The sequence below is a fragment of the Electrophorus electricus genome, chromosome 12, assembly GCF_013358815.1.
Source record: "Electrophorus electricus isolate fEleEle1 chromosome 12, fEleEle1.pri, whole genome shotgun sequence".
NCBI classification, from domain to species: domain Eukaryota; kingdom Metazoa; phylum Chordata; class Actinopteri; order Gymnotiformes; family Gymnotidae; genus Electrophorus; species Electrophorus electricus.
The window spans coordinates 8,358,433-8,377,504 of NC_049546.1; the positions used below are offsets into that span (position 1 = coordinate 8,358,433).

Here is a 19,072-nt window from a genome sequence, read left to right on the forward strand (position 1 = left end):
AATCTCTTGTGCATCAGCAGGCTATAGGACATACTGAACTATTCTAAGAGTTTGTGAAGATTTACCATTGAAGATTACAATTAGGAAATGCCCATTAAAGCAGAATACACCCAAAGAATACACACACAAATATTCATACACTAGCAGCTAATTTTTTAAAACTAACTTTAGTTAAATGGCTTGTAAGCATTCATGCTAAGTCATAGCCTGTAATTGTGACCCTTTTTTTTTTTTAAATCAGGAGAGGGCAGTGTAGTGCAATTTTCAAACTGTCTACTACTGAACTACTGAGCACAAAAAGAACCCCAAAGACTGGCTGTGTTAGGGGGAAACGTTTTCTTCGTTCATTGGCAAAACGGTGGCTTTTTAAATATGAATTCATCCAAACTTTTGGAAACATGTATGGGCATCAGTGCCCATCTCTGGTTCTTGAACGTATGTGCTGTAGCATTCACTTATGAGATCTACAAACCCACAGGGCTGTAAGCATATAAAAAAAAAGCCCCACACAAGTCTTGACCTTTTATTAAAAGATGCTATGACTTACACAGCACATTTTATTAGCAAAATAGTGGATATTAGTCATTGTTCCCAACCAATGAGAACAGAGAGAGGACATAATACATAAAACTAATTCATCATGATTAACTGTCCGAGACAATGTCTAGCATGTTAAACTTTGGACAAATTTAACATGTACAGGCAGTTAAATAATCTGCAATGAACTGACATGAAAATTACATTGGTACTTGTTTACTGCAGAAGCTGCATTTGATTAAAACCCTTTGGTCCCTTTAAAAAAAAAAAAAAAGGCTCCTTTTGATCAATAAATGCCCCTCTCCATGTAGAATCTCTTTCTGGTTTTCAAAGTCATTATAATTGCTCTTCATGTTTACCATCACAAACTACTTCCTCATTCCAACAACCTCTAGCTATTTTCGTTCTGAATGGGTATCTCGGACATTGGTCATCATACCAACTACACTCCATCTTCACCACATCCATGCAAATTCTATGTAATGTTAACTGTTCTGGAAGAGCCCATTGCATTGATAGGATTCTCGCTAACCCATTCTAATCAGTCAGGGGTCACACATACATTTGAATGTCAACATATAATTTTACAGAAGAACTGTCTTTTGCAATCAGGGTTGTGCCCACCAGAAACCATGCTCTTGTTAGATGAGTGATTATTAATAACTACATCTACGTTTTGTAACTTGGATGACAAAAGCACTGCAACTTTAACCGCAAACATGCAAGGCACATGTACCTTCATATCTAGAGTACAGAGAGAGGAAAAAACAGCTGCTCCCACAAACCTTTAGAGTGAAAAAATAGGTGTCAAAAAAATGACCTGTAAATTATTTCAAAAACAGTGAAAAATTCCAGCAACAATTACAGTTGTACAAATATTTTACACAAAGGGTTTCTTTTCCTAAAACATCACATAAAATGTTCCGAAAACATAAATAGAATGTTTACGTAACGCACACTACATTGTGTTCTTGGTTGACCTCGCTCCAACTCTACTTTGCCCAATGTTTCACGTCGTCCTGCTCATCTCACTGAAATGTAAATGAAGAATGACAGACACACACAGAAACAGACAGTGAGAAAGGTAAAAATATAGCTGATGTACAAACTCGACAAGCCCCAAGCTAATATATTTGGATATGCATGCTTTACTCAGAGGGCTGCTACTTTCATTCACTCTTGACTGTTTTTCTAAGTTAAACCAGTCATGTTTGATTTTCACCAACCCATGCGTTGAGTCACTCTAGAACAGCCCACAGTCCTTCAGGTTGTTCTTGATGATGACATCAGTGACAGCGTCAAAGACAAACTGCACATTCTTGGTGTCTGTGGCGCAGGTAAAGTGAGTATATATCTCCTTGGTGTCCTTCCTCTTATTCAGGTCCTCAAACTGACTTTGGATATAAGCTGCCGCATTCTCAAATGTGTTGGAGCCTTAGGACAAGAAAACAATGTCTTCAAAACTTCAAAAGACTTCAAAATCTCACAAAACCAAACTCAAAGCACTATTAGTATTAGTGACATTGTGAGGACCAGCAACATGTCCAAGTGTCTCTGCCTGGTAATAAATTTGTTCAATCTCTTCCCTGAATATATAAAGTGTACAGAGTACAAAAACAGAAGCAAACACCGATGGTGGCATACCGGCATACTCAGGGTAACAAATGGTGAGAGGGCTTCTCCTGATCTTCTCCTCAAACAGGTCCTTTTTATTAAGGAAAAGGATGATGGAGGTCTCCGTGAACCACTTGTTGTTGCAGATGCTGTCAAACAGCTTCATGCTCTCATGCATGCGGTTCTGATGAAAGCAAAAAAAGTCAGTTTAGCAGCTGAGGGAAGATGTGTCTGCCCCCATGTGGAGGCAGCATGCGTGAGCTGTAGCCATGGTGGTTGGGGAAGCAGACTGGAGGTTTTGCGACATACCATTTCCTCATCCTCAGCCAGCACTAGGTCATAATCACTCAGAGAGACACAGAAGATAATGGCAGTCACCCCTTCGAAGCAGTGGATCCACTTCTTTCTTTCCGATCTCTGGCCACCCACATCAAACATCCTGCGAGGAAAGAGTTAATGATCTCGGATAACACTCTGCCTTCATGGCAACAGGGCTTAACAAACAATACCACTCTCCGCACATTAACCATATTCCTAGAAAAGGCACTGGCTTCTTAGTGACAGGAAGTGACATTTTGTCTGGGGATTCCACAAGTGCATTTGACACACACGAGGCGTGTGACCAGCATATGGCCACTGAGGTTCATGACTATCAAGAGAAATTGTACATCTACAGTTTTAACCACACCATCATGTTACCTAAACAATGTTTGTAATCTTATTATGTGAGACTGCACCGTAGCAGTGTAGTGCTAAAACCCAATTAGTTAACCTGGCCTCAGCCTTGTAGGTTGGCATGTGACCCTGAGCATGACCAGCGTCACAAAGGCCCTTTCATGACACCGCTTTCAAACTGACTATCATGTACCGTCACATTTCACTGTTTAAAAGTAAACATATAAATCTCCAGTACCATCACATAAGTAATACAATAAAGCTAATGGCACTCAGTTAAATGTGTTTTAGTGTGTACTTTCACGTGATCAGCAAGGTTCAAAGCTTTGGTCAATGTCACAGTTTTTGGGCCAACTGATGCTAATCACCCCAGATGATGGGAATATGTAGCATGTCCCTTCTCAGGACTCAGATAACTGTAAATAGCAGATATTTTTGTGAAGTCTAGCCATAAACAGAAGGGAAGTCAGTCACACGAACACTTCATGGAGACACATTTCAAAACACATTCCAGAACAAAAATACAGGACATCATCTCCGTTTGTTCAGGCATACAGACATACAAACAATTCACATAGAAAACACAATGCAAACTCCCCGCCACAGCATTTCAGTACTATGATGCATGAGTCACTAATCTGAGACAGATGTGATATTATTGTGACACAGGCTAGTGCTTCTATTATTTAACAAGGGAGCTCACTTAAAACGGAGGTCCTTGAAAGTGAAGTGGCTCTCCACAATACCAGTGGTCTTCACCCTGGTCCTCAGCACATCCTGCTGCGTGGGAACATAGGTTGCACTCGATATCCTATCCAGATCATTGAGGTAGCTGAGAACAGAAGGGAGCGATGATGTATTAGTGCCGTTTAAGAACGTTAAACGGGTGCTTAGTCTTCGCATGGATCTGATGCCTTTCAGGTGACATTTTTGGTCATGCTGTGCTCATGCTGGACATTCCCTTGTTTGTTTCATTGTTTAGTTTTATTTATATGCCATCAAAAACCTTTTAAGTCTAAAGTCTGATTAGTTCTACAACAGATCAACCTGAGGAGCACATCCCAATGATCATACTGGAAACTGTATATTAAAGATAGAAACTACCTTGTGTGTCTGTGTATCACATGCAAAAGGTGAGGTTTGGTTACATCATACTTCTGAACACATAAGTTATTTGCATTTTTGAAAATTTGCATAAAATACATTTGAATCTTGGAGATCATTGAGCAGACCAAAAACAAAAAAATAAAACAAAACAAAAAATAACTAACGCTCAATGAGAAAGTAGAGACATTTAACAGGGTAATGGAACAAAAGTGAAAAATGTTATAGCACACAGCTGGTGAGACACTCACTAGGAAGCAGAGTCATTGAGCTGGTACTCCCTGGAGCGGCTGAAGCAGGCTTGCACGCCCCCATCCTTCCACAAGCGATGGATGATGCCAGAGAGTTCTGTGGTCATGTAGCCTTCCTCAGCAGAGCCAGCCAGCACAAAGAGCTGCCTTGCATCGTCCTGCAACACACACACGCCAACATGCGCGCGCGTGTGTACACACACACACACACACACAAATCATAAATCACAAATCAGCAGTCATTCTACTTTACATTGAGGACATTTGCCATTGGGAGCCTTCGCTGTGGTTTTTCATAGCAATTATGCTCAATATTATCCCTTCAAGTATAACTTGAGGGAAGATCATTGCGGTTGTTAAACTCGACAATGGCCTCCCAGTGCAAGGATAGCGTCAGCACTTACAGCACGAGCAGGGTCAGAGAAGTCAATCTTAAGGCGGCCCATAGCCCTGATGATGGCGATGATGGACTGGATGGTGTTGCTGTAGACCACAGCCTTGTACTGCTTGCACTCTTCCTCGGAGTAGCCTGCCTCGTGAATGATCCTGAGGGGGGAATAGAGCAGCAGCTTACAACCAATACCTCAAATTCTTCCCCCACCCCCTGAATTACTGTGTAGGGGCTTGCAGGAAAAAAAAAAACTTACTTCATCTGTTTGACAATTGTACTCTTCCCAGACTCCCCAGCACCTGACAGAAGCAACAGAACAAGCAAAGCAAAAAGGAATGTTAGAAAAGTTAGCCAAAAAGACACGCACCTTAAAATTCCTGACTCTTCTCTTTTCTCCATGCAAGGCCAAGATGTTGGCCTTGCGGCCATACCAGTCAACAGTGAAAGCATGTAAATTGTGTGACTTTCCCACACAGTCACATATTGCAAAATCATCCATCTATCCAATAAATGAACATTTATTCTGGCCTTGCCCATTGGAGATCATAACTAAACTTCTCAGAACAACAGCGAAATTAATCAACACTTGGAGGAAGATTTACTGATAATTACAGAACATAATACATATATCATCTTCAAAAGGGAAAATCTTAAATCATCCAAGAAAATCCATAGGCAGCTAAAGCAAAGCAATTCTTGTAGGATAAAAGAGAAACTTAAGCAAAGAAAGAAAATATCAAAGGGAACCGGGAATCTGATGTCATTCTTTGCTAGCAAATAGGAAATTCCTGTGGGCATATCATCTGTGTAAATCAAGACACCATATATAGAAAGTGCAATTTGCCAACAACCTGAAACCTGTAAACTGCTACAATAGCAGCCTTCCACACCTGACCTCAATGTGCAAAAGCCAAGTGGGTGTTAACCTTATTGGATTAAGTAATCTGAGTCTAGCTCCAATAGAATTACAGCCAAATCTCAGTAAACAGGTTATACATGCCTTTACTGCTATACGAGGTAATAACAAAAGCAAAAAAGTGCACATTATGCTCATGCTCCATCATTCGATGCCTGTTAATATTGCACACCAGCACATTTTGGTTGCAAAAATATTATATTAAATACAGGATTGTGCATATTGACACAGACTAACCCTTTGCAACATGATGTATACTGAGGAATAGTCAGGAATTGGTTCCTCCTAACTCACTGTACATCTCATGGGCAACTATGCATCTACTACCTGATATTTCAGCTTGTACAACTTGGTGTAAAGTGGCAAAGCAGAAAAAGCAAACAGTGAAAGGGCAAAGCTAATGTTTCATCTCATCCAATACAAGGTGGTTTTTCAAATCCTCAATGGCACACCAGAGTCAGATTCACATTCATGACCTCAAGATATTACAACAAAGCTCTTCATTAAGATGATGAGACTCAATCTACTTCAACTGCATTCTCATAAAGCCCAAGTTCTTCCAGACCTAGGCTGGGCACAGTGTGTTTGACTCTTCTGCAGTGAGATACTGCATGATTGGCCTAATGACACAATAAGTTGCACATGAGGAAATAATAGGCTATTGCTTACTGTGGACAAAAAAAGAACTGGAGAAATGGTTTGTGGGTTTTTTTTAAACTTCTTTTACTTGTAATGGGCTTTTTGAGCCAGCAGAGTTTAACTTCAAGCAAACAAATGTTTCAATTAGCAGACGCAGCTCCTCCCTGGATGGCTTTTTATGGGGACAGCCTGAAGGGGCTTGCTGTACTCTCTCACTGAGAGTCTCAATGCACTAACAGCAGCAATTAAGCAAACTCAGCAGCTCACACATATGGCCCAAAAGACAACAGCTCCAAATTCATGGGCTCAGAGGTAAAGTCATAAGAGTACTGATCACAGCTGAGAGAATAAATCTCTCAAATCAGTGACCTAGAATATTTCATTTGCTCACACTCTGTAAACATTTCATCGCCTGGGTTTCAGGGAGAAAGCAACAGATATTTAGCATAAAACCTGAAGTGACAGGAAAGCAAGAGTCTGTGAACAGTAAACAACTGACTAGTGCTTTGAAAGAAAATAAGAGTGGATTTGATTCAAAATCTGGTTTATATCAGAAAAAGGATCTTTCTTTTTAATTTTGTTTATTCATTATTCTCAGAATTATTCACTTGACAATGAAAGAGCTGGTTTAGAATCAAATTCACATGATAACTAGAAAATTATGTGTTTGCCATCAATGACTAAATCTATATGATATCTAGGCAAATCCTACTTGTGTCAAATATCGTTCCTTTATGGTGCAACAGTCAAAGAAAAGTCAACATCTGAAAATCCGGGCCATCTACCAGGAAATTATGACCGATAATCAGTGCATTTTCATGTCAGCCTATGATGGAAAAACCCTCAATAACAAATTTAAGAAGTAATGATACATGATACATAATGATGCATTTATTAATCAGCTTTATAACAATTTCATAATTCCTACAGTCCTTATTTAACTCAAAATTACTTCCAGGTTGTAACCTACAGTAGTTGAGATTTAACAGCATTACTAAGAGATGACAAATGTAAGAGTTAGCAACTGACATTTATTGCTGAGGTTGGAAATGTGGGAAGAAAAAACAGGAGTGTGAAGCGGTAAAGATCCTTATATTGCCAGAATGAAAAGGGACATAACAGCTATATATATTTTAAGATCCTTCAGGCACCCTATAATGAACAGAAATAATGCAACAAATACTACAGCTGCAACCTTAAATAGTTCTCCGTTACATTAAGCCTCGTCTCCACGTGACTTGATTCCTAGAGCAATACTTTTACCTTTTGTTTAGCATGCTCTACCTGCCACTTTTATAGCACAGTAATCTGAGTGGGCTATTTAGTTACCAGGCAACCATCCAATGGCTGGGAAATGCAGAAGGTTTTTTAAGGGTAAACTGACAGTCAGCGGCCAGTGTGCATCCAAACCAAAATGTTTTCTATAAGTCTGTAAGAGTGGCTTTACAAAAAAGGCCCAGATGTTTAGACAGGCTGCTGAAGTCTAGATGATTCATGTCAGATAGATGACAATTTAAAATTGGGGTGTCAAAATCAAGCATTACTGAGCCCCTAAGAAGGCAGTTTAATATGCACGTGATTCAACCCCCGCTAATTAACTCCTGATTTTTATTGCACACAACCAAATGGGTGTGTTGACACACACTCCACTCTAACAAACACAACCATTAAGGAAGTATTTATTCTACACAGTGACTGGCCAACTAGCTCGATGAGGTGCGTGTGCATGCCTGAACTAATTAATTCCCAAAAGCTTATTAATCATGCTTCCAGCTGTTAATATGTGAAAGCAATGACAGATACCATCAAAACACTACAAAACTGAAAGGCAAAACTATCAGGCTCAAAGGAACCGGTTTTGAAAAACACCAGTCTAATAGATGGGATGAAAAACAGTCTTTTCATCTCAAAGTACAGCCTTTCATTTCAGTACTGTAAGAACAGAGCAAATGTACACCATCAACATTTTCAAAAATGCAAATTAATATTTATATAAAAATAAGATCATTTGCCTATGTATTGATTTTGAAATATCAGTGTTTTAGGTGAAATAATGAGACATTTAAGTGTACAATTCAGATGCAGCACTCATTTTTCAATTTCACTGAAAACAAATTTAGCTAGAACCAAAGTGCAGCCTTTTGGGGGACAACAATAAATACAGAAAAGCCACTGTACGGGCATTGGCTCGAGATACGTAGCCTAATTTATTGCCATAGTATTTGAAATCTTAGCGTTTAACACGACCATAACTGAACTTTTCCTGTAATTGAGACATTTGTTTTTTCACTAGTTCGAACGAATTCGAATAAATGGGTGATTTAGCAAAATTTGCGTTAATTTGTATTGAAATATAGCCAGTAAAGTGCCTACACTCCTCCCCCACAAGCAACTGCAACGGGATTAATTGGACGAGCCCATAGTAACGCTAATCCCACATAAAGCATCGAACACTTAACTCTCCTCATTATAAAAACACTCTATGGACGGTGTGTAAGATACGAGTAAAAGAAAAACAAAAAGATAGTTCTATATTATAGCTGTTAATCAAAACGCTATATCTAGCTAATAGTCAACTCAGAAGCTGGCTAAATGAGAAACAGCTTTTCCGTCAAACTAACGCACTATAATAGCTAGCTAGCTAACTATCCAAGATAACCGACCTAGTCAGTATGACTTTTTAGTCATTTGTATCATGTCAACTAAAACAAACTATTGTTGGTGAAATCAATCAACTAGCTAGCAGGCTGGCTAACGTTAGACAGTTAACCTAGGTTAGCTAGCTAACTGTACGTTACTTCGCTCCGGCTTTGCAATCTGAATGTTAACGTTAACTATAAATTAATTAGGTGGTAGTACTTATTTATTTATCAGCTATACACACTCAACCTAGAACTGAAATGAATTGTCAAATTCAATTAACTAAACTAGCTAGGTTAACGCTAGCCCGTTAAATCAGACGATTCAATATTAAGGGTGCTAGTACACTTTTTTTTTTTTTTTACCATGGAGCTAAGATGGCTTTGTCGATTTCCCCAGCTAGCTGGCTAACGTTAAAGCCGAAACTATACAAGCCAAGCTAACAGTTCACTTACCGAGAAGTAGTAGCTTGACCTCCCTTGCAGCTTTTTCTCCATCGTCCCGCAAATTTCTGTCAATCATTTTACTCCTTTCCTGTGCCACTTTATCCTCTGAGCTCAATGTGCACCCCATTTTAGGCGTGTCTTACTTTAAACGATTTAAAATTCAAAAATAAAACATGCACAAGTTGTTCAAAGGAAGGAGCCACCCGAAGCTTCACGCCCAACTCTTTCGCAAAGTATGATTTTACGTCGACAAACGGCACGAAAATGTTTCAATAGTAAATGATCCGATATGGAGTTTGAAATTAGATAACGTGTGTTATAATTTAATATAAGATTTTTCTGGTCATATTCGATTAATAACAAGCCAACGAGATCGACAGTAATCCGAAGAACTTTCTGTTCAACGCGAAGCCTCTCTCGCCCAGTACGTTATGAGTGGCTGCTTCTTCCTGTTCTTTTCAGACACAAATCCGCCCTTGTGGTTGCGCGCAGACGCGCAGAAACAGCGTCATTGCTAATGTTATTTTTTATTGTCTCAGCCTCGATATTTCACGTTGGTTCCCAGATAAAATTACGCTTTGATCTGTTGCAAGAAGAAGCAACTTGGGGAAAAATGGAGTGAATCCCTTAGCTTCTTCTTCTAGTCATGCATTGAAAATAGATTTATTTTTTTTTTCATGTTCGTTTGAGGCTGTGACTCTAATAGCCCACAAGAACAGACTGGGGTTTGATAATGCACGTTTGTTCGTGGTATTTTCGGGTATGCCCCTAAACTGCATTGCATTCTTTAACAACTTTATGAAGATCAGGTGAAACATACGTTTGTCAGCGCTTACACCATAGACCTGGTATTACACAGCACAAATAAAGACATTGCATGTCATTTATGGATGCGTTTCAAAGTAAGTGATGTAATGACCAAGAATTAAGTGTCATTAGAAGTTATGCAGGATTATACAATAGGTGTATATGGTTTGTTATCATTAAAAAGCACCTTTGATTGGTAGGCAGATAAGATAGCGGATACACAACAAGGTGATTAAGCAGATAAAAGCTAAAACAATAATATTTATGGGAAAAAAAGTGGATAGATGATTTCCATTGGACACTGCATAGGGAAGTCTCACATGAAGCCACTTTGGTCAGGGTTCTCGAACAATTCAAATACATTAATATTTTGAAGAATGTCATGGAGGCCATCAAACCATAAACCTAGTCAGAGATGCCCTCTCTCAGAGGCCGTGGAAATATTCTCATCATCATCTTTTTCATCATCGTTGCCTTTCATTTTACATGCTATTTCCATTTTAAATGTGAGAGGTATGCAAACCAGGGGACAAAGTTTTCCTATATACCCACCACCAGGTGGATTTTACTAAAAAACCACAATGGAGCAGTAGAGACACATCCTCTCAGGGCCAGTATGATGCACTCAGAGTCAGGGGTCAGCATTACTATGGACTGCAATCATGACACCGTGAAACTAGTCTTTCTATTCATGAAAAAATTCTTATTTTTCACAGAGGGCTGCTTAAATGAAACTAATAAATTTTAATATATATAAAACATGTACCTGATGCTTTTATCCAGAGCAACTTACAATTATGACTGAGTACAACTTGAGCAATTGAGGGTTAAGGGCCTTGCTCAGGGGCCCAACAGTGGTAACAGTGGGGTTTGAAGCAGCAACCTTCTGATTACAACTCAAGTACCTTAACCACTGAGCCATCACATAGTTTTCTTTCTCTCTCTCTCTCTCTCTCTCTCTCTCTCTCTCTCTCTCTCTCTCTCTCTCTCTCTCTCTCTCTCTCTCTCTCTCTCTCTCTCTCTCTCTCTCTCTCTCTCTCTCTCTCTCTCTCTCTCTCTCTCTCTCTCTCTCTCTCTCTCTCTCTCTCTCTCTCTCTCTCTCTCTCTCTCGCTCTCTCTCTCTCTCTCTCTCTCTCTCTCTCAAAGCCCAGGCCTAAGAGAGTTTCAGGATCTTCATGTTAACTAGCAGTGTTAAGTAGGACTTCCAGATCAGGTAAGTGTTCCATCACGAACTACGAACTGATGTTCTGTTGACCTTTGTTCTTCCCTTATAGTTACATGTCTTTCTTCTCTTACAGGTGTTTGCAATTGTCTTTCTTATCCTACAGGTGCGTGGAACTGTATTACAGGTATTTGTACCTGTCTTTCCCCTAAAACAGGTGCTCAGGTCATCCTGAATCTTTCTTGGACTGGATGCTGTGGACCAATGAAAAGTCTGTTCCCGTAAGTATCCTCTTGTTTCTGCTCTCACTGACATGTAGGTACTCTTAACCAGTAACCTACTGAATCATCATCTTCATTCAAAGTCTTTGATATTGTGGTGGTTAAATTGGTAAGTCATTAACTAGCATGAGCAAATATCAATGGCGTGTTCTCGGCTTACGTCTGTCTCCAGTTTCTGAATAAACTATGCATCCTGGGTTATCTGACACCTATTCTTTGACTAGGTAAACTAGGTCTTCTCCCAATTTGCCCTTAACTTGCAAATTCCCCTCACTTGTTCAGATTCTTTACAATAACTCTCTCACCTGGGTGCAAGACCTACTCATTTCATTTTGTGACCATAGTATGACTTCCCTCTTGCACATACCTGCTTATTGTTTCCACTGGCAATATGATAGGCATCTGTCATTCTGCTAGCCCATTTCTCTGCATAACTCTGATGTGACACATCTTCTTCTACCTCCTGCAGACCAAACAGCAGGTCCACTGGGAAACAGGGATGGCGTCCATACAACAGGTAAAACAGGTATCAAGTGGACTCATGCTGCATGCGTTTGTACGCATGCACAATCTGTTGGAGGTGGTCTTTCAATTGTTCTTTTTGCTTATCTTCAAGTGTTCACAGCATCTGTAACAATGTCCGATTTTAATTGCCCAAGGTTGCCCAGTGGGTGATATGGGGATGTTCTGGTGTGTCCAGCTCCTGCTGTCAGCTGTTGTAGCATTCAAAAGAGTTCGGTCTTGAACTCACAACCTTGGTCATGGTGTAACTTGGATGGGTATACAAAATGATGTATGAAATCATTGAAAATACATTCAGCTGCAGTCTGTCTGGATTTGTTCTTAGTATGATACAGCTGTGTGATTTGGGTGAAATTGACCACCACCAAAATATACTCAAATCTTTGTTTACTGGGCTCAAGGTTCAAGTAGTCAATACCAACAAGTACCAAGGTAAAGTCAGAGGTTATACCCCATTATTTCCCAGACATACATCACTGGTTTCTTGGCTTTATACAAGGACACCTTGTATAATGTATTCCTTGATCTCTCTCCTTGATAAATGACCCGTAGAATCTCTCCCTCGCCAGCCCCAGCACTCATTCAGGATCACCATTTCACCATGGAGATATATTAGTGATATCTACATGTACTTTTTAGAAGGACAAGCTGCTGCTACCCACTAGTCCGCCTGTATCAAAGGCTATTTTCGAGATGCAGCTTGTTCCACTCATATAGGAGCTTTCTAGTTGCTTAATTTACATCCTGTTTGTGTCACAGTATGTCAATGTGCCAGCTTTTTAAGATCCAGAAAGTCCTTGAGCACTGAATTTTCTCACTGCACCTAGACAAGTTCATTGTGAGTGATTGTTAGTAAGGGAGCACATGACTGATGCGCACAAATATGTTGAGGGAGGCAATCCATGCAACTTCTTTCTGCTGGCTGGCATATCTCCCCTGCCAAACAGCATGCACAACATCTTGTGACAGTTCCTCAATACATCCTGTCATGTATCCATTGATGAAGTAGATTGTGAGACAATGTGTCAGTGTTTACATTTGATCTCCCTGATTGGTATCTTATGTCAAAGTTAAGGTTGGAAAGTTCCCCAACTACAGCAATGACCAACAACATTCAGTTTTACTGTACTCATTACATATGTCAGGGGATTGTTTTTGGTGTACGCATTGAAATGAGGCACATAGTATATGTAATCTCTAAACCTTTCACAGGCTGCGCACTTTAGTGTCAGGAATTCCAGCTTTCTACTGTGCAATGTGTAGTTCTGCTGCTTTTAGCATCCTGAAACAATGTCCAATTACTCTCAACTTCCCATCTTTTTTCTGGTACAGGACCACCCTGAGAACCTGTTCTGAGGCATTTGTATGGAGAACAAATGGTGAACAAAAAAATCAGGGTATGGCAAAACCGGTGGATTAGTAAGCACTTAAATTATTTGTTCCAACACCTGATGCTGACATGTCAAGTTTACTGCAACTTTGGAGGACAACCAAGAACAACTTGGTTTACCTTCATGTAGGCCTGCCCTGTGGCATCTCAGGCCTGAATTGGAGGAGCTCATATGTGAGTTTGTGTGAGATCCTGACCGTAACTGCAATATTAGCTAAGGAACGTCAAGAGTCTTCTCACATCATCAACAGTTTGTGCTCTTTTCCCTAGGGCTCTCACCACTTTGAGATCTTTTGGGTCCATCCTCACCCCATCTGTGGATATAAGGCATCCTACATATTTCACCTTGTGATGAAACAGTTCATGCTTTACTGGCCTCAGCTTCACCCCATGCTGATGTAGTGCACTTAATATATAGCAAAACCCTTCCACATGTTGTTTGAAGGTTGTGGCATTATGACAATATAAGATCAGGACCCATTCATATTGCCCCATTGGTGTTATAAAGGCATTGAGATGTCTTGAACCCTTGGACATAAAGCCTGGTGGTAGGCTTTGCCTTGATCTAAGATGCTAGCCCAAAAATGTCCACCCAGTATGTTGGTCAAATCTGGGATTCTGAGCAGTATGTAATTGTGTAATAGTTTCCTATTTGTATGCTGTTTTCGTCTGACTCAAACAGTACCAAGGGATCAGATAACTCCAGGTCTCAAGGGATTCTGCACTATACCCAAGCGGTGTGCACAGCAGGAACAATCTGGTCACGTTGGCCAGTTGTCAGATGTCTTTGTTGTGTGCTTATTTTCTTTGTCTCCACAAAATGTACTATGTTCTGAGCTCTGTCACTTGTGACTGAAATGGCACTACAGAGGAGGCTTACTAAGATTGGTCATTAGTTGTTCTGGCTGTCCCTGGATTAGCTTTTCAGTGATGTAAAACCTGAGCAACAGGCTTTCAATAGTGTGATGACTGAAAATGGAACATTAATGGACAAGGTGGAGTCATTGTTTCCTGGTAAGTTTATGGCTATGGCAACCCAGCCATCAAAAGGTATGGGATTTTAACTGACGGCATACACTTTCAATTTATTTTTGCCATCAATGAGCTCCTTCAGTGGATGAACAGGGAGGTCAAGAAAGTATTTGTCTTTCCAAGCATTGTTGATAATACTGACTTGGGTCCCCAAATCAAATAAAGCATGAACAGCAACTCCATTAAGATGCACTTAGTTAAAGCTTTCCTCCCTATTAGCTCTACAATATGGTCACTTGCAGCTACTGGTGGATTCAGTTACTGTTTGATCAAAAGCTCAGATTTCCTACAACACTTAATGGTGTAAGCAACATCTTCTGCCTCACCTACTGCATCATCAGGTTTCATTCCTCTCAACTTGTGGGACTGTTTGAGTCCAACCACTGTGTTTCCCTCTGCCATGAATGGCTCCCATTTCCCTGCTTACTCTCTTCATACAATCCAGAGCCCTGTAGTCATCCTTACCACATGAGAAGCAATTTGTAATTTTCAAAACAGTTTGAAAGATTTTGCTCGACACACATAGGGCAGTCATAGAGCTTCTCTCTCCATTGTGTGGGCGGAGCCTCTTTGCAGGTGTAGCACTGGCCCTTGCTATGTGGCTATGCTGGTTGCATTGGCAGCCTCACTGACTATACTATTTTGGTGAGTGTGTCTGTTTTGTCTGTGAGCTGTTGTATGGTGTCACTTATAAAAAGTTTTTTTTGAGGGTTTGTCTTCTCAGTGGCCTGCTTATAGAGATACAATCTGGTGTCTGCCCTTGCTATAGCACCCCTTGAGGTAGTAGTCACTCCTTCATATACAGTCAACTCAAAATAACTGCTTTGGCATATAAAAGAAAACAAATAGATATAATATTAACATGAATGTAAATACATATTCAGTGTGTCACGCTAGCCATAGCCAACTATCTTGCAAAGCAAACTATGCCTATATTTCTCAAATGCAATTAAGTGAGTATTACAACATGTCTGCAAAATGGAATGATGTTGTACTAATCACTTTAGCAACTCTCCATTCATCAATCAATCAGCACTGACATGCACAGAGAGCGGTGCGCGTCTGTACCTGCTGTTGTGATTGTGAAGTGATTTCACTCTACAATTTTTGGAAGAATCCAGTATCATAAGGAAAGGCTAAGTGTAACTTTTTGTGGTAAGATTTGTTACCTAATTAGAAGAGTACAGTTTACTCATAATATAAGATGATCCTAATATGTTTTATAAAAACCACAGTAATAAAGTAAAAATATAAAAAATGAAGAGTCTTGTGGGGCATGTTGCCTATATATATATATATATATATATATATATATATATATATATATATATATATATATATATTTATTTATCTATCTATCTATCTATTTATTTATTTATACACACACACACACACACAAACGTGTGCGCACGCGCGTATGACACACACAGAGAGAGAGAGAGAGAGCGAGAGAGAGAGAGAGAGAGAGAGAGAGAGAGAATTGTTTAATAGCGCCACACAGTGGCCATTATGACAAAATACAGCCTACGTTTATTCCAGAAATTGAACCCCAACATATTTCAAATACATGGGCATCATTGCTCACCACCATACTTCTGAAGGTTTTGTTGTGGGTTTTTTTGTTTGTTTGTTTTCTTTACAACTTAAACCTTTGTTTTTATATTTTTCACACACAACCATTGAGAGAAGAAGTTATATTCTCAAATGTATTTATGGAAACTAATAGAGTAGAAGTTATATTCTCAAATATATTTATGGAAACCAATAGAGGAGAAGTTATACTCTCAAATATGGAAGCTAATAGAAACAGAGAGAGATATATATTTTTTATTGGTACCATTTTGACTTTGGAGACTCCATCACTTATGGTGTCACAATCTCAAAATTTACAGATGTTTCTTTCAACACCAGGGTTTTATTTTAGGCCAGAGAAAAGTGCAGAGAGATTCATTTTCTCCTTGCTTGCGGCAATAGGGAATACACAAGGAGAGTCCAAGACAGAATACAGTGCCGACATTCTGGCATGGCAGATGTATTTAGTGTGTCGACATGCTTGGTTACTACTGACAGATCAAAGCATGATCCAAGCCGTGATCTGAACCAGGTTATACACAAAGCACACCACTTTACCTGCTATGGGCTATAGTTCTTCTCTGCATAAAAACATGAGTATGTTTCTGATTAAAGTTTGGAAGAAATGTTCATACATTTCTTCCAAATTCCTAATTAGTATTAGTTAGCAATTATATCCTTACATACATGCGCTTCCTTTTTATTAGCATATCAGCATCAGCTGTAGCAACCACAAATATTTTAAAACTCACAGATCAGTCTGCTTTTTACTCTTCATACTTATAGGTATATATATACAGTGATTCGACATTAATGTTAAGTATCTTGGCATTTTAATTCCTTACCAATGGTCTGTGGCTTGAAGACAGTCCAAGACCACGCTGAACAATTTATTAATGGAAAATAACATCCTGCCTTGTGTCTCAGGCTTTGTAATGAGGTGTTTGGACAGTGCACTTAGACAAATTTTCCATTGTGCAGCTGGCATTTCTCAGAATGACTTCATCCCATCTTTTCCATCACTAGATTTATTACAAAGTAACTAAACTATCTGTATATATTCTTTCCTTGAAAATGAATAAAATGCACAAATGCCGATTATGGACACTTTGGTCTTGATGTGTTGACATTCGCTTTGTATGACTTACGCTTGTGTTTCTGGGGGCGAGATACAGCTCTTAGTAAAGGAAGTGTGTTAAAGACTAGCTGGAGTAGTCTTAGTCATAAATCACCCCACCAAAATATCCCTTATACATCACGGCAACTCAGGCGTCATATCTTTGAAGGAAATAAACATGCAACATCTTTAGAAGTTCGCACTGGGACAAGTATCCTAACTTGGCTATTCCAATGAACGTACTCACATTTTTACTAATATAATCTTTCCAACACTTTTCTAAGCCAGAATTGGTCAAGGGTACAAGGGTTTATATAAAGGTTCATAGGTGCATGTTGTTCTTTTGTAGGCAGTAAAACAAAACACAACTTCTTTCATCCTCAGAAGCATACCAAAACAGTTATGTGAAAGAGGTCTGTGACCTATCAAGGACGCTAGTCGCAAGAACGTTGCATCAAAAAGTATTAAATGTCGAATCGAAATTTGGAGCCACTCCAATATGGCCACTCACAAAGTCCACTCAGAAATTGTCTGAAGACCAGTGAAGTGGTCAAAGTGAAAACACGGGTGTAAAATCCCAGGAAACGCTCGTAGCAGCAAGGACGTTCCCTGGCATGTGAATCAGTTGTTATTTTTACTTTTTAATGGGTTACAGAGCACCCTACATTTACGAAGTTTACACGAAGTTTACTCTTTGTGAATTTACTACGCTATCCGTGGTCCTGAAAACACGGGAAAGGAAAAAAAAACATCTATTCTCTGGAACTGTAGCCAACGTCTCCGCCCTCCAGCAGTTTCTCGAAGACCAAGAATACATCATTCAACACTAGCGCCACACACGTATGTCGTGCAAAAGATGAACCTTATGGATACAACTCTACTGATTTTGATTGCACAAAAGTTTGCAGCTGACGATGTTTCAGATAAGGTAGGTTTACCTGGAAATTTTGTATATCTTTGTGAGTGTAACCAAATGGTTCAACACAGAACTAAGTTGTGAGTCGTTAAATAACAATTCACCGAGTCGGGCTGGGGCAGTGTCGAGGGTTCGTCAATAAACGAGTTGAGTCAAGAAATAAATGTCGATTTGTTTAGATATATATCTATCTTAAATTAATATACATTTTCATTTTTAACCGATTCTCTTCGAGAACTTTTATTTGTTTCTTTACAAATTTTCTTTCACAAGGATTGATTTTCTTGATAAACTATTTGCTCTTAATATTGTTATTATTACTATGAAACTAAAATACCAAAGTTATCAGCCAAAGAACAGACAGCCCCAACCCACCCACCCACAGACACACAGGCGCTCGCGCGCACACACAGAGAGAGAGGAGAAAGAGAGAGAGAGAGAGAGAGAGAGAGAGAGAGAGAGAGAGAGAGAGAGAGAGAGAGAGAGAGAGAGAAAGAACAACTTTAATAGCCAGTTATCATATTGAAGTTTGTCTTTTTGCCATACAAATGGGATTTTTCTACACCAGAGTAAAATTGTACATGATTATACATGTTCAGATCCTATAAAAACTAAATTAACATCTGGACATCTGTTTTCTTTGGTTTCTTTCTATTTAAAATTCTATGTCTGACTGGGAACTGCAAAACCTTTGTATTACAGTAGGCAAGGAGGTAAATTATGCTTTAGTAATGCTGAAAGTAGAAGCTGTCGTACCACTTGCAGTTTAAAATGGCAGCCAGACACTAAGTGATCCAATAAGGTGGCAAACCTAATTCACATACCAATGACATTTCACAGTAGCTCACAATAGCACTATGAGTGCTGTCTCTGTCTCAGCAGTCCTGGTATTTCAGTATTTACTTTTTGGAGGTTTACACATCATACACAGACAACCCTGAAGTTTGGGCATCTGGGCAAAGATGTAGAACTGGTTTGTTGCAAACTGGCACTAGCACTGGGGTACTGCTTAAACAGGAAAGTGTCATTCTTGTGAAATCTATGTTAGCTAATACTACTC

General features: G+C 39.4%; 1 protein-coding gene across 1 annotated transcript; it reads right to left on the minus strand.

Moving 5' to 3' along the window:
- Nucleotides 1-509: 509 nt before the first annotated feature.
- Nucleotides 510-9,657, minus strand: gnaia (guanine nucleotide binding protein (G protein), alpha inhibiting activity polypeptide a). The gene is made up of 9 exons (XM_027013864.2): nt 9,223-9,657; nt 4,829-4,871; nt 4,586-4,727; nt 4,182-4,339; nt 3,530-3,658; nt 2,461-2,590; nt 2,182-2,335; nt 1,764-1,971; nt 510-1,568 (listed from the first exon to the last, which is right to left on the minus strand). The coding sequence occupies exons 1-8, from the start codon at nt 9,338-9,340 to the stop codon at nt 1,781-1,783; spliced, it is 1,065 nt and encodes a 354-aa protein (XP_026869665.2). The 5' UTR covers nt 9,341-9,657; the 3' UTR covers nt 510-1,568; nt 1,764-1,780.
- Nucleotides 9,658-19,072: the final 9,415 nt, after the last annotated feature.

Coding starts and splice junctions, on each gene's coding strand:
- gnaia (XM_027013864.2), bottom strand. CDS start 9,340: ATGGGGTGCACATTGAGCTCAGAGGATAAAGTGGCACAGGAAAGGAGT. Junction 4,872..9,222: donor GGTCAAGCTACTACTTCTCG/GTAAGTGAACTG, acceptor TGCTTCTGTCAG/GTGCTGGGGAGTCTGGGAAG. Junction 2,336..2,460: donor TGGCTGAGGATGAGGAAATG/GTATGTCGCAAA, acceptor TGCTTTCATCAG/AACCGCATGCATGAGAGCAT.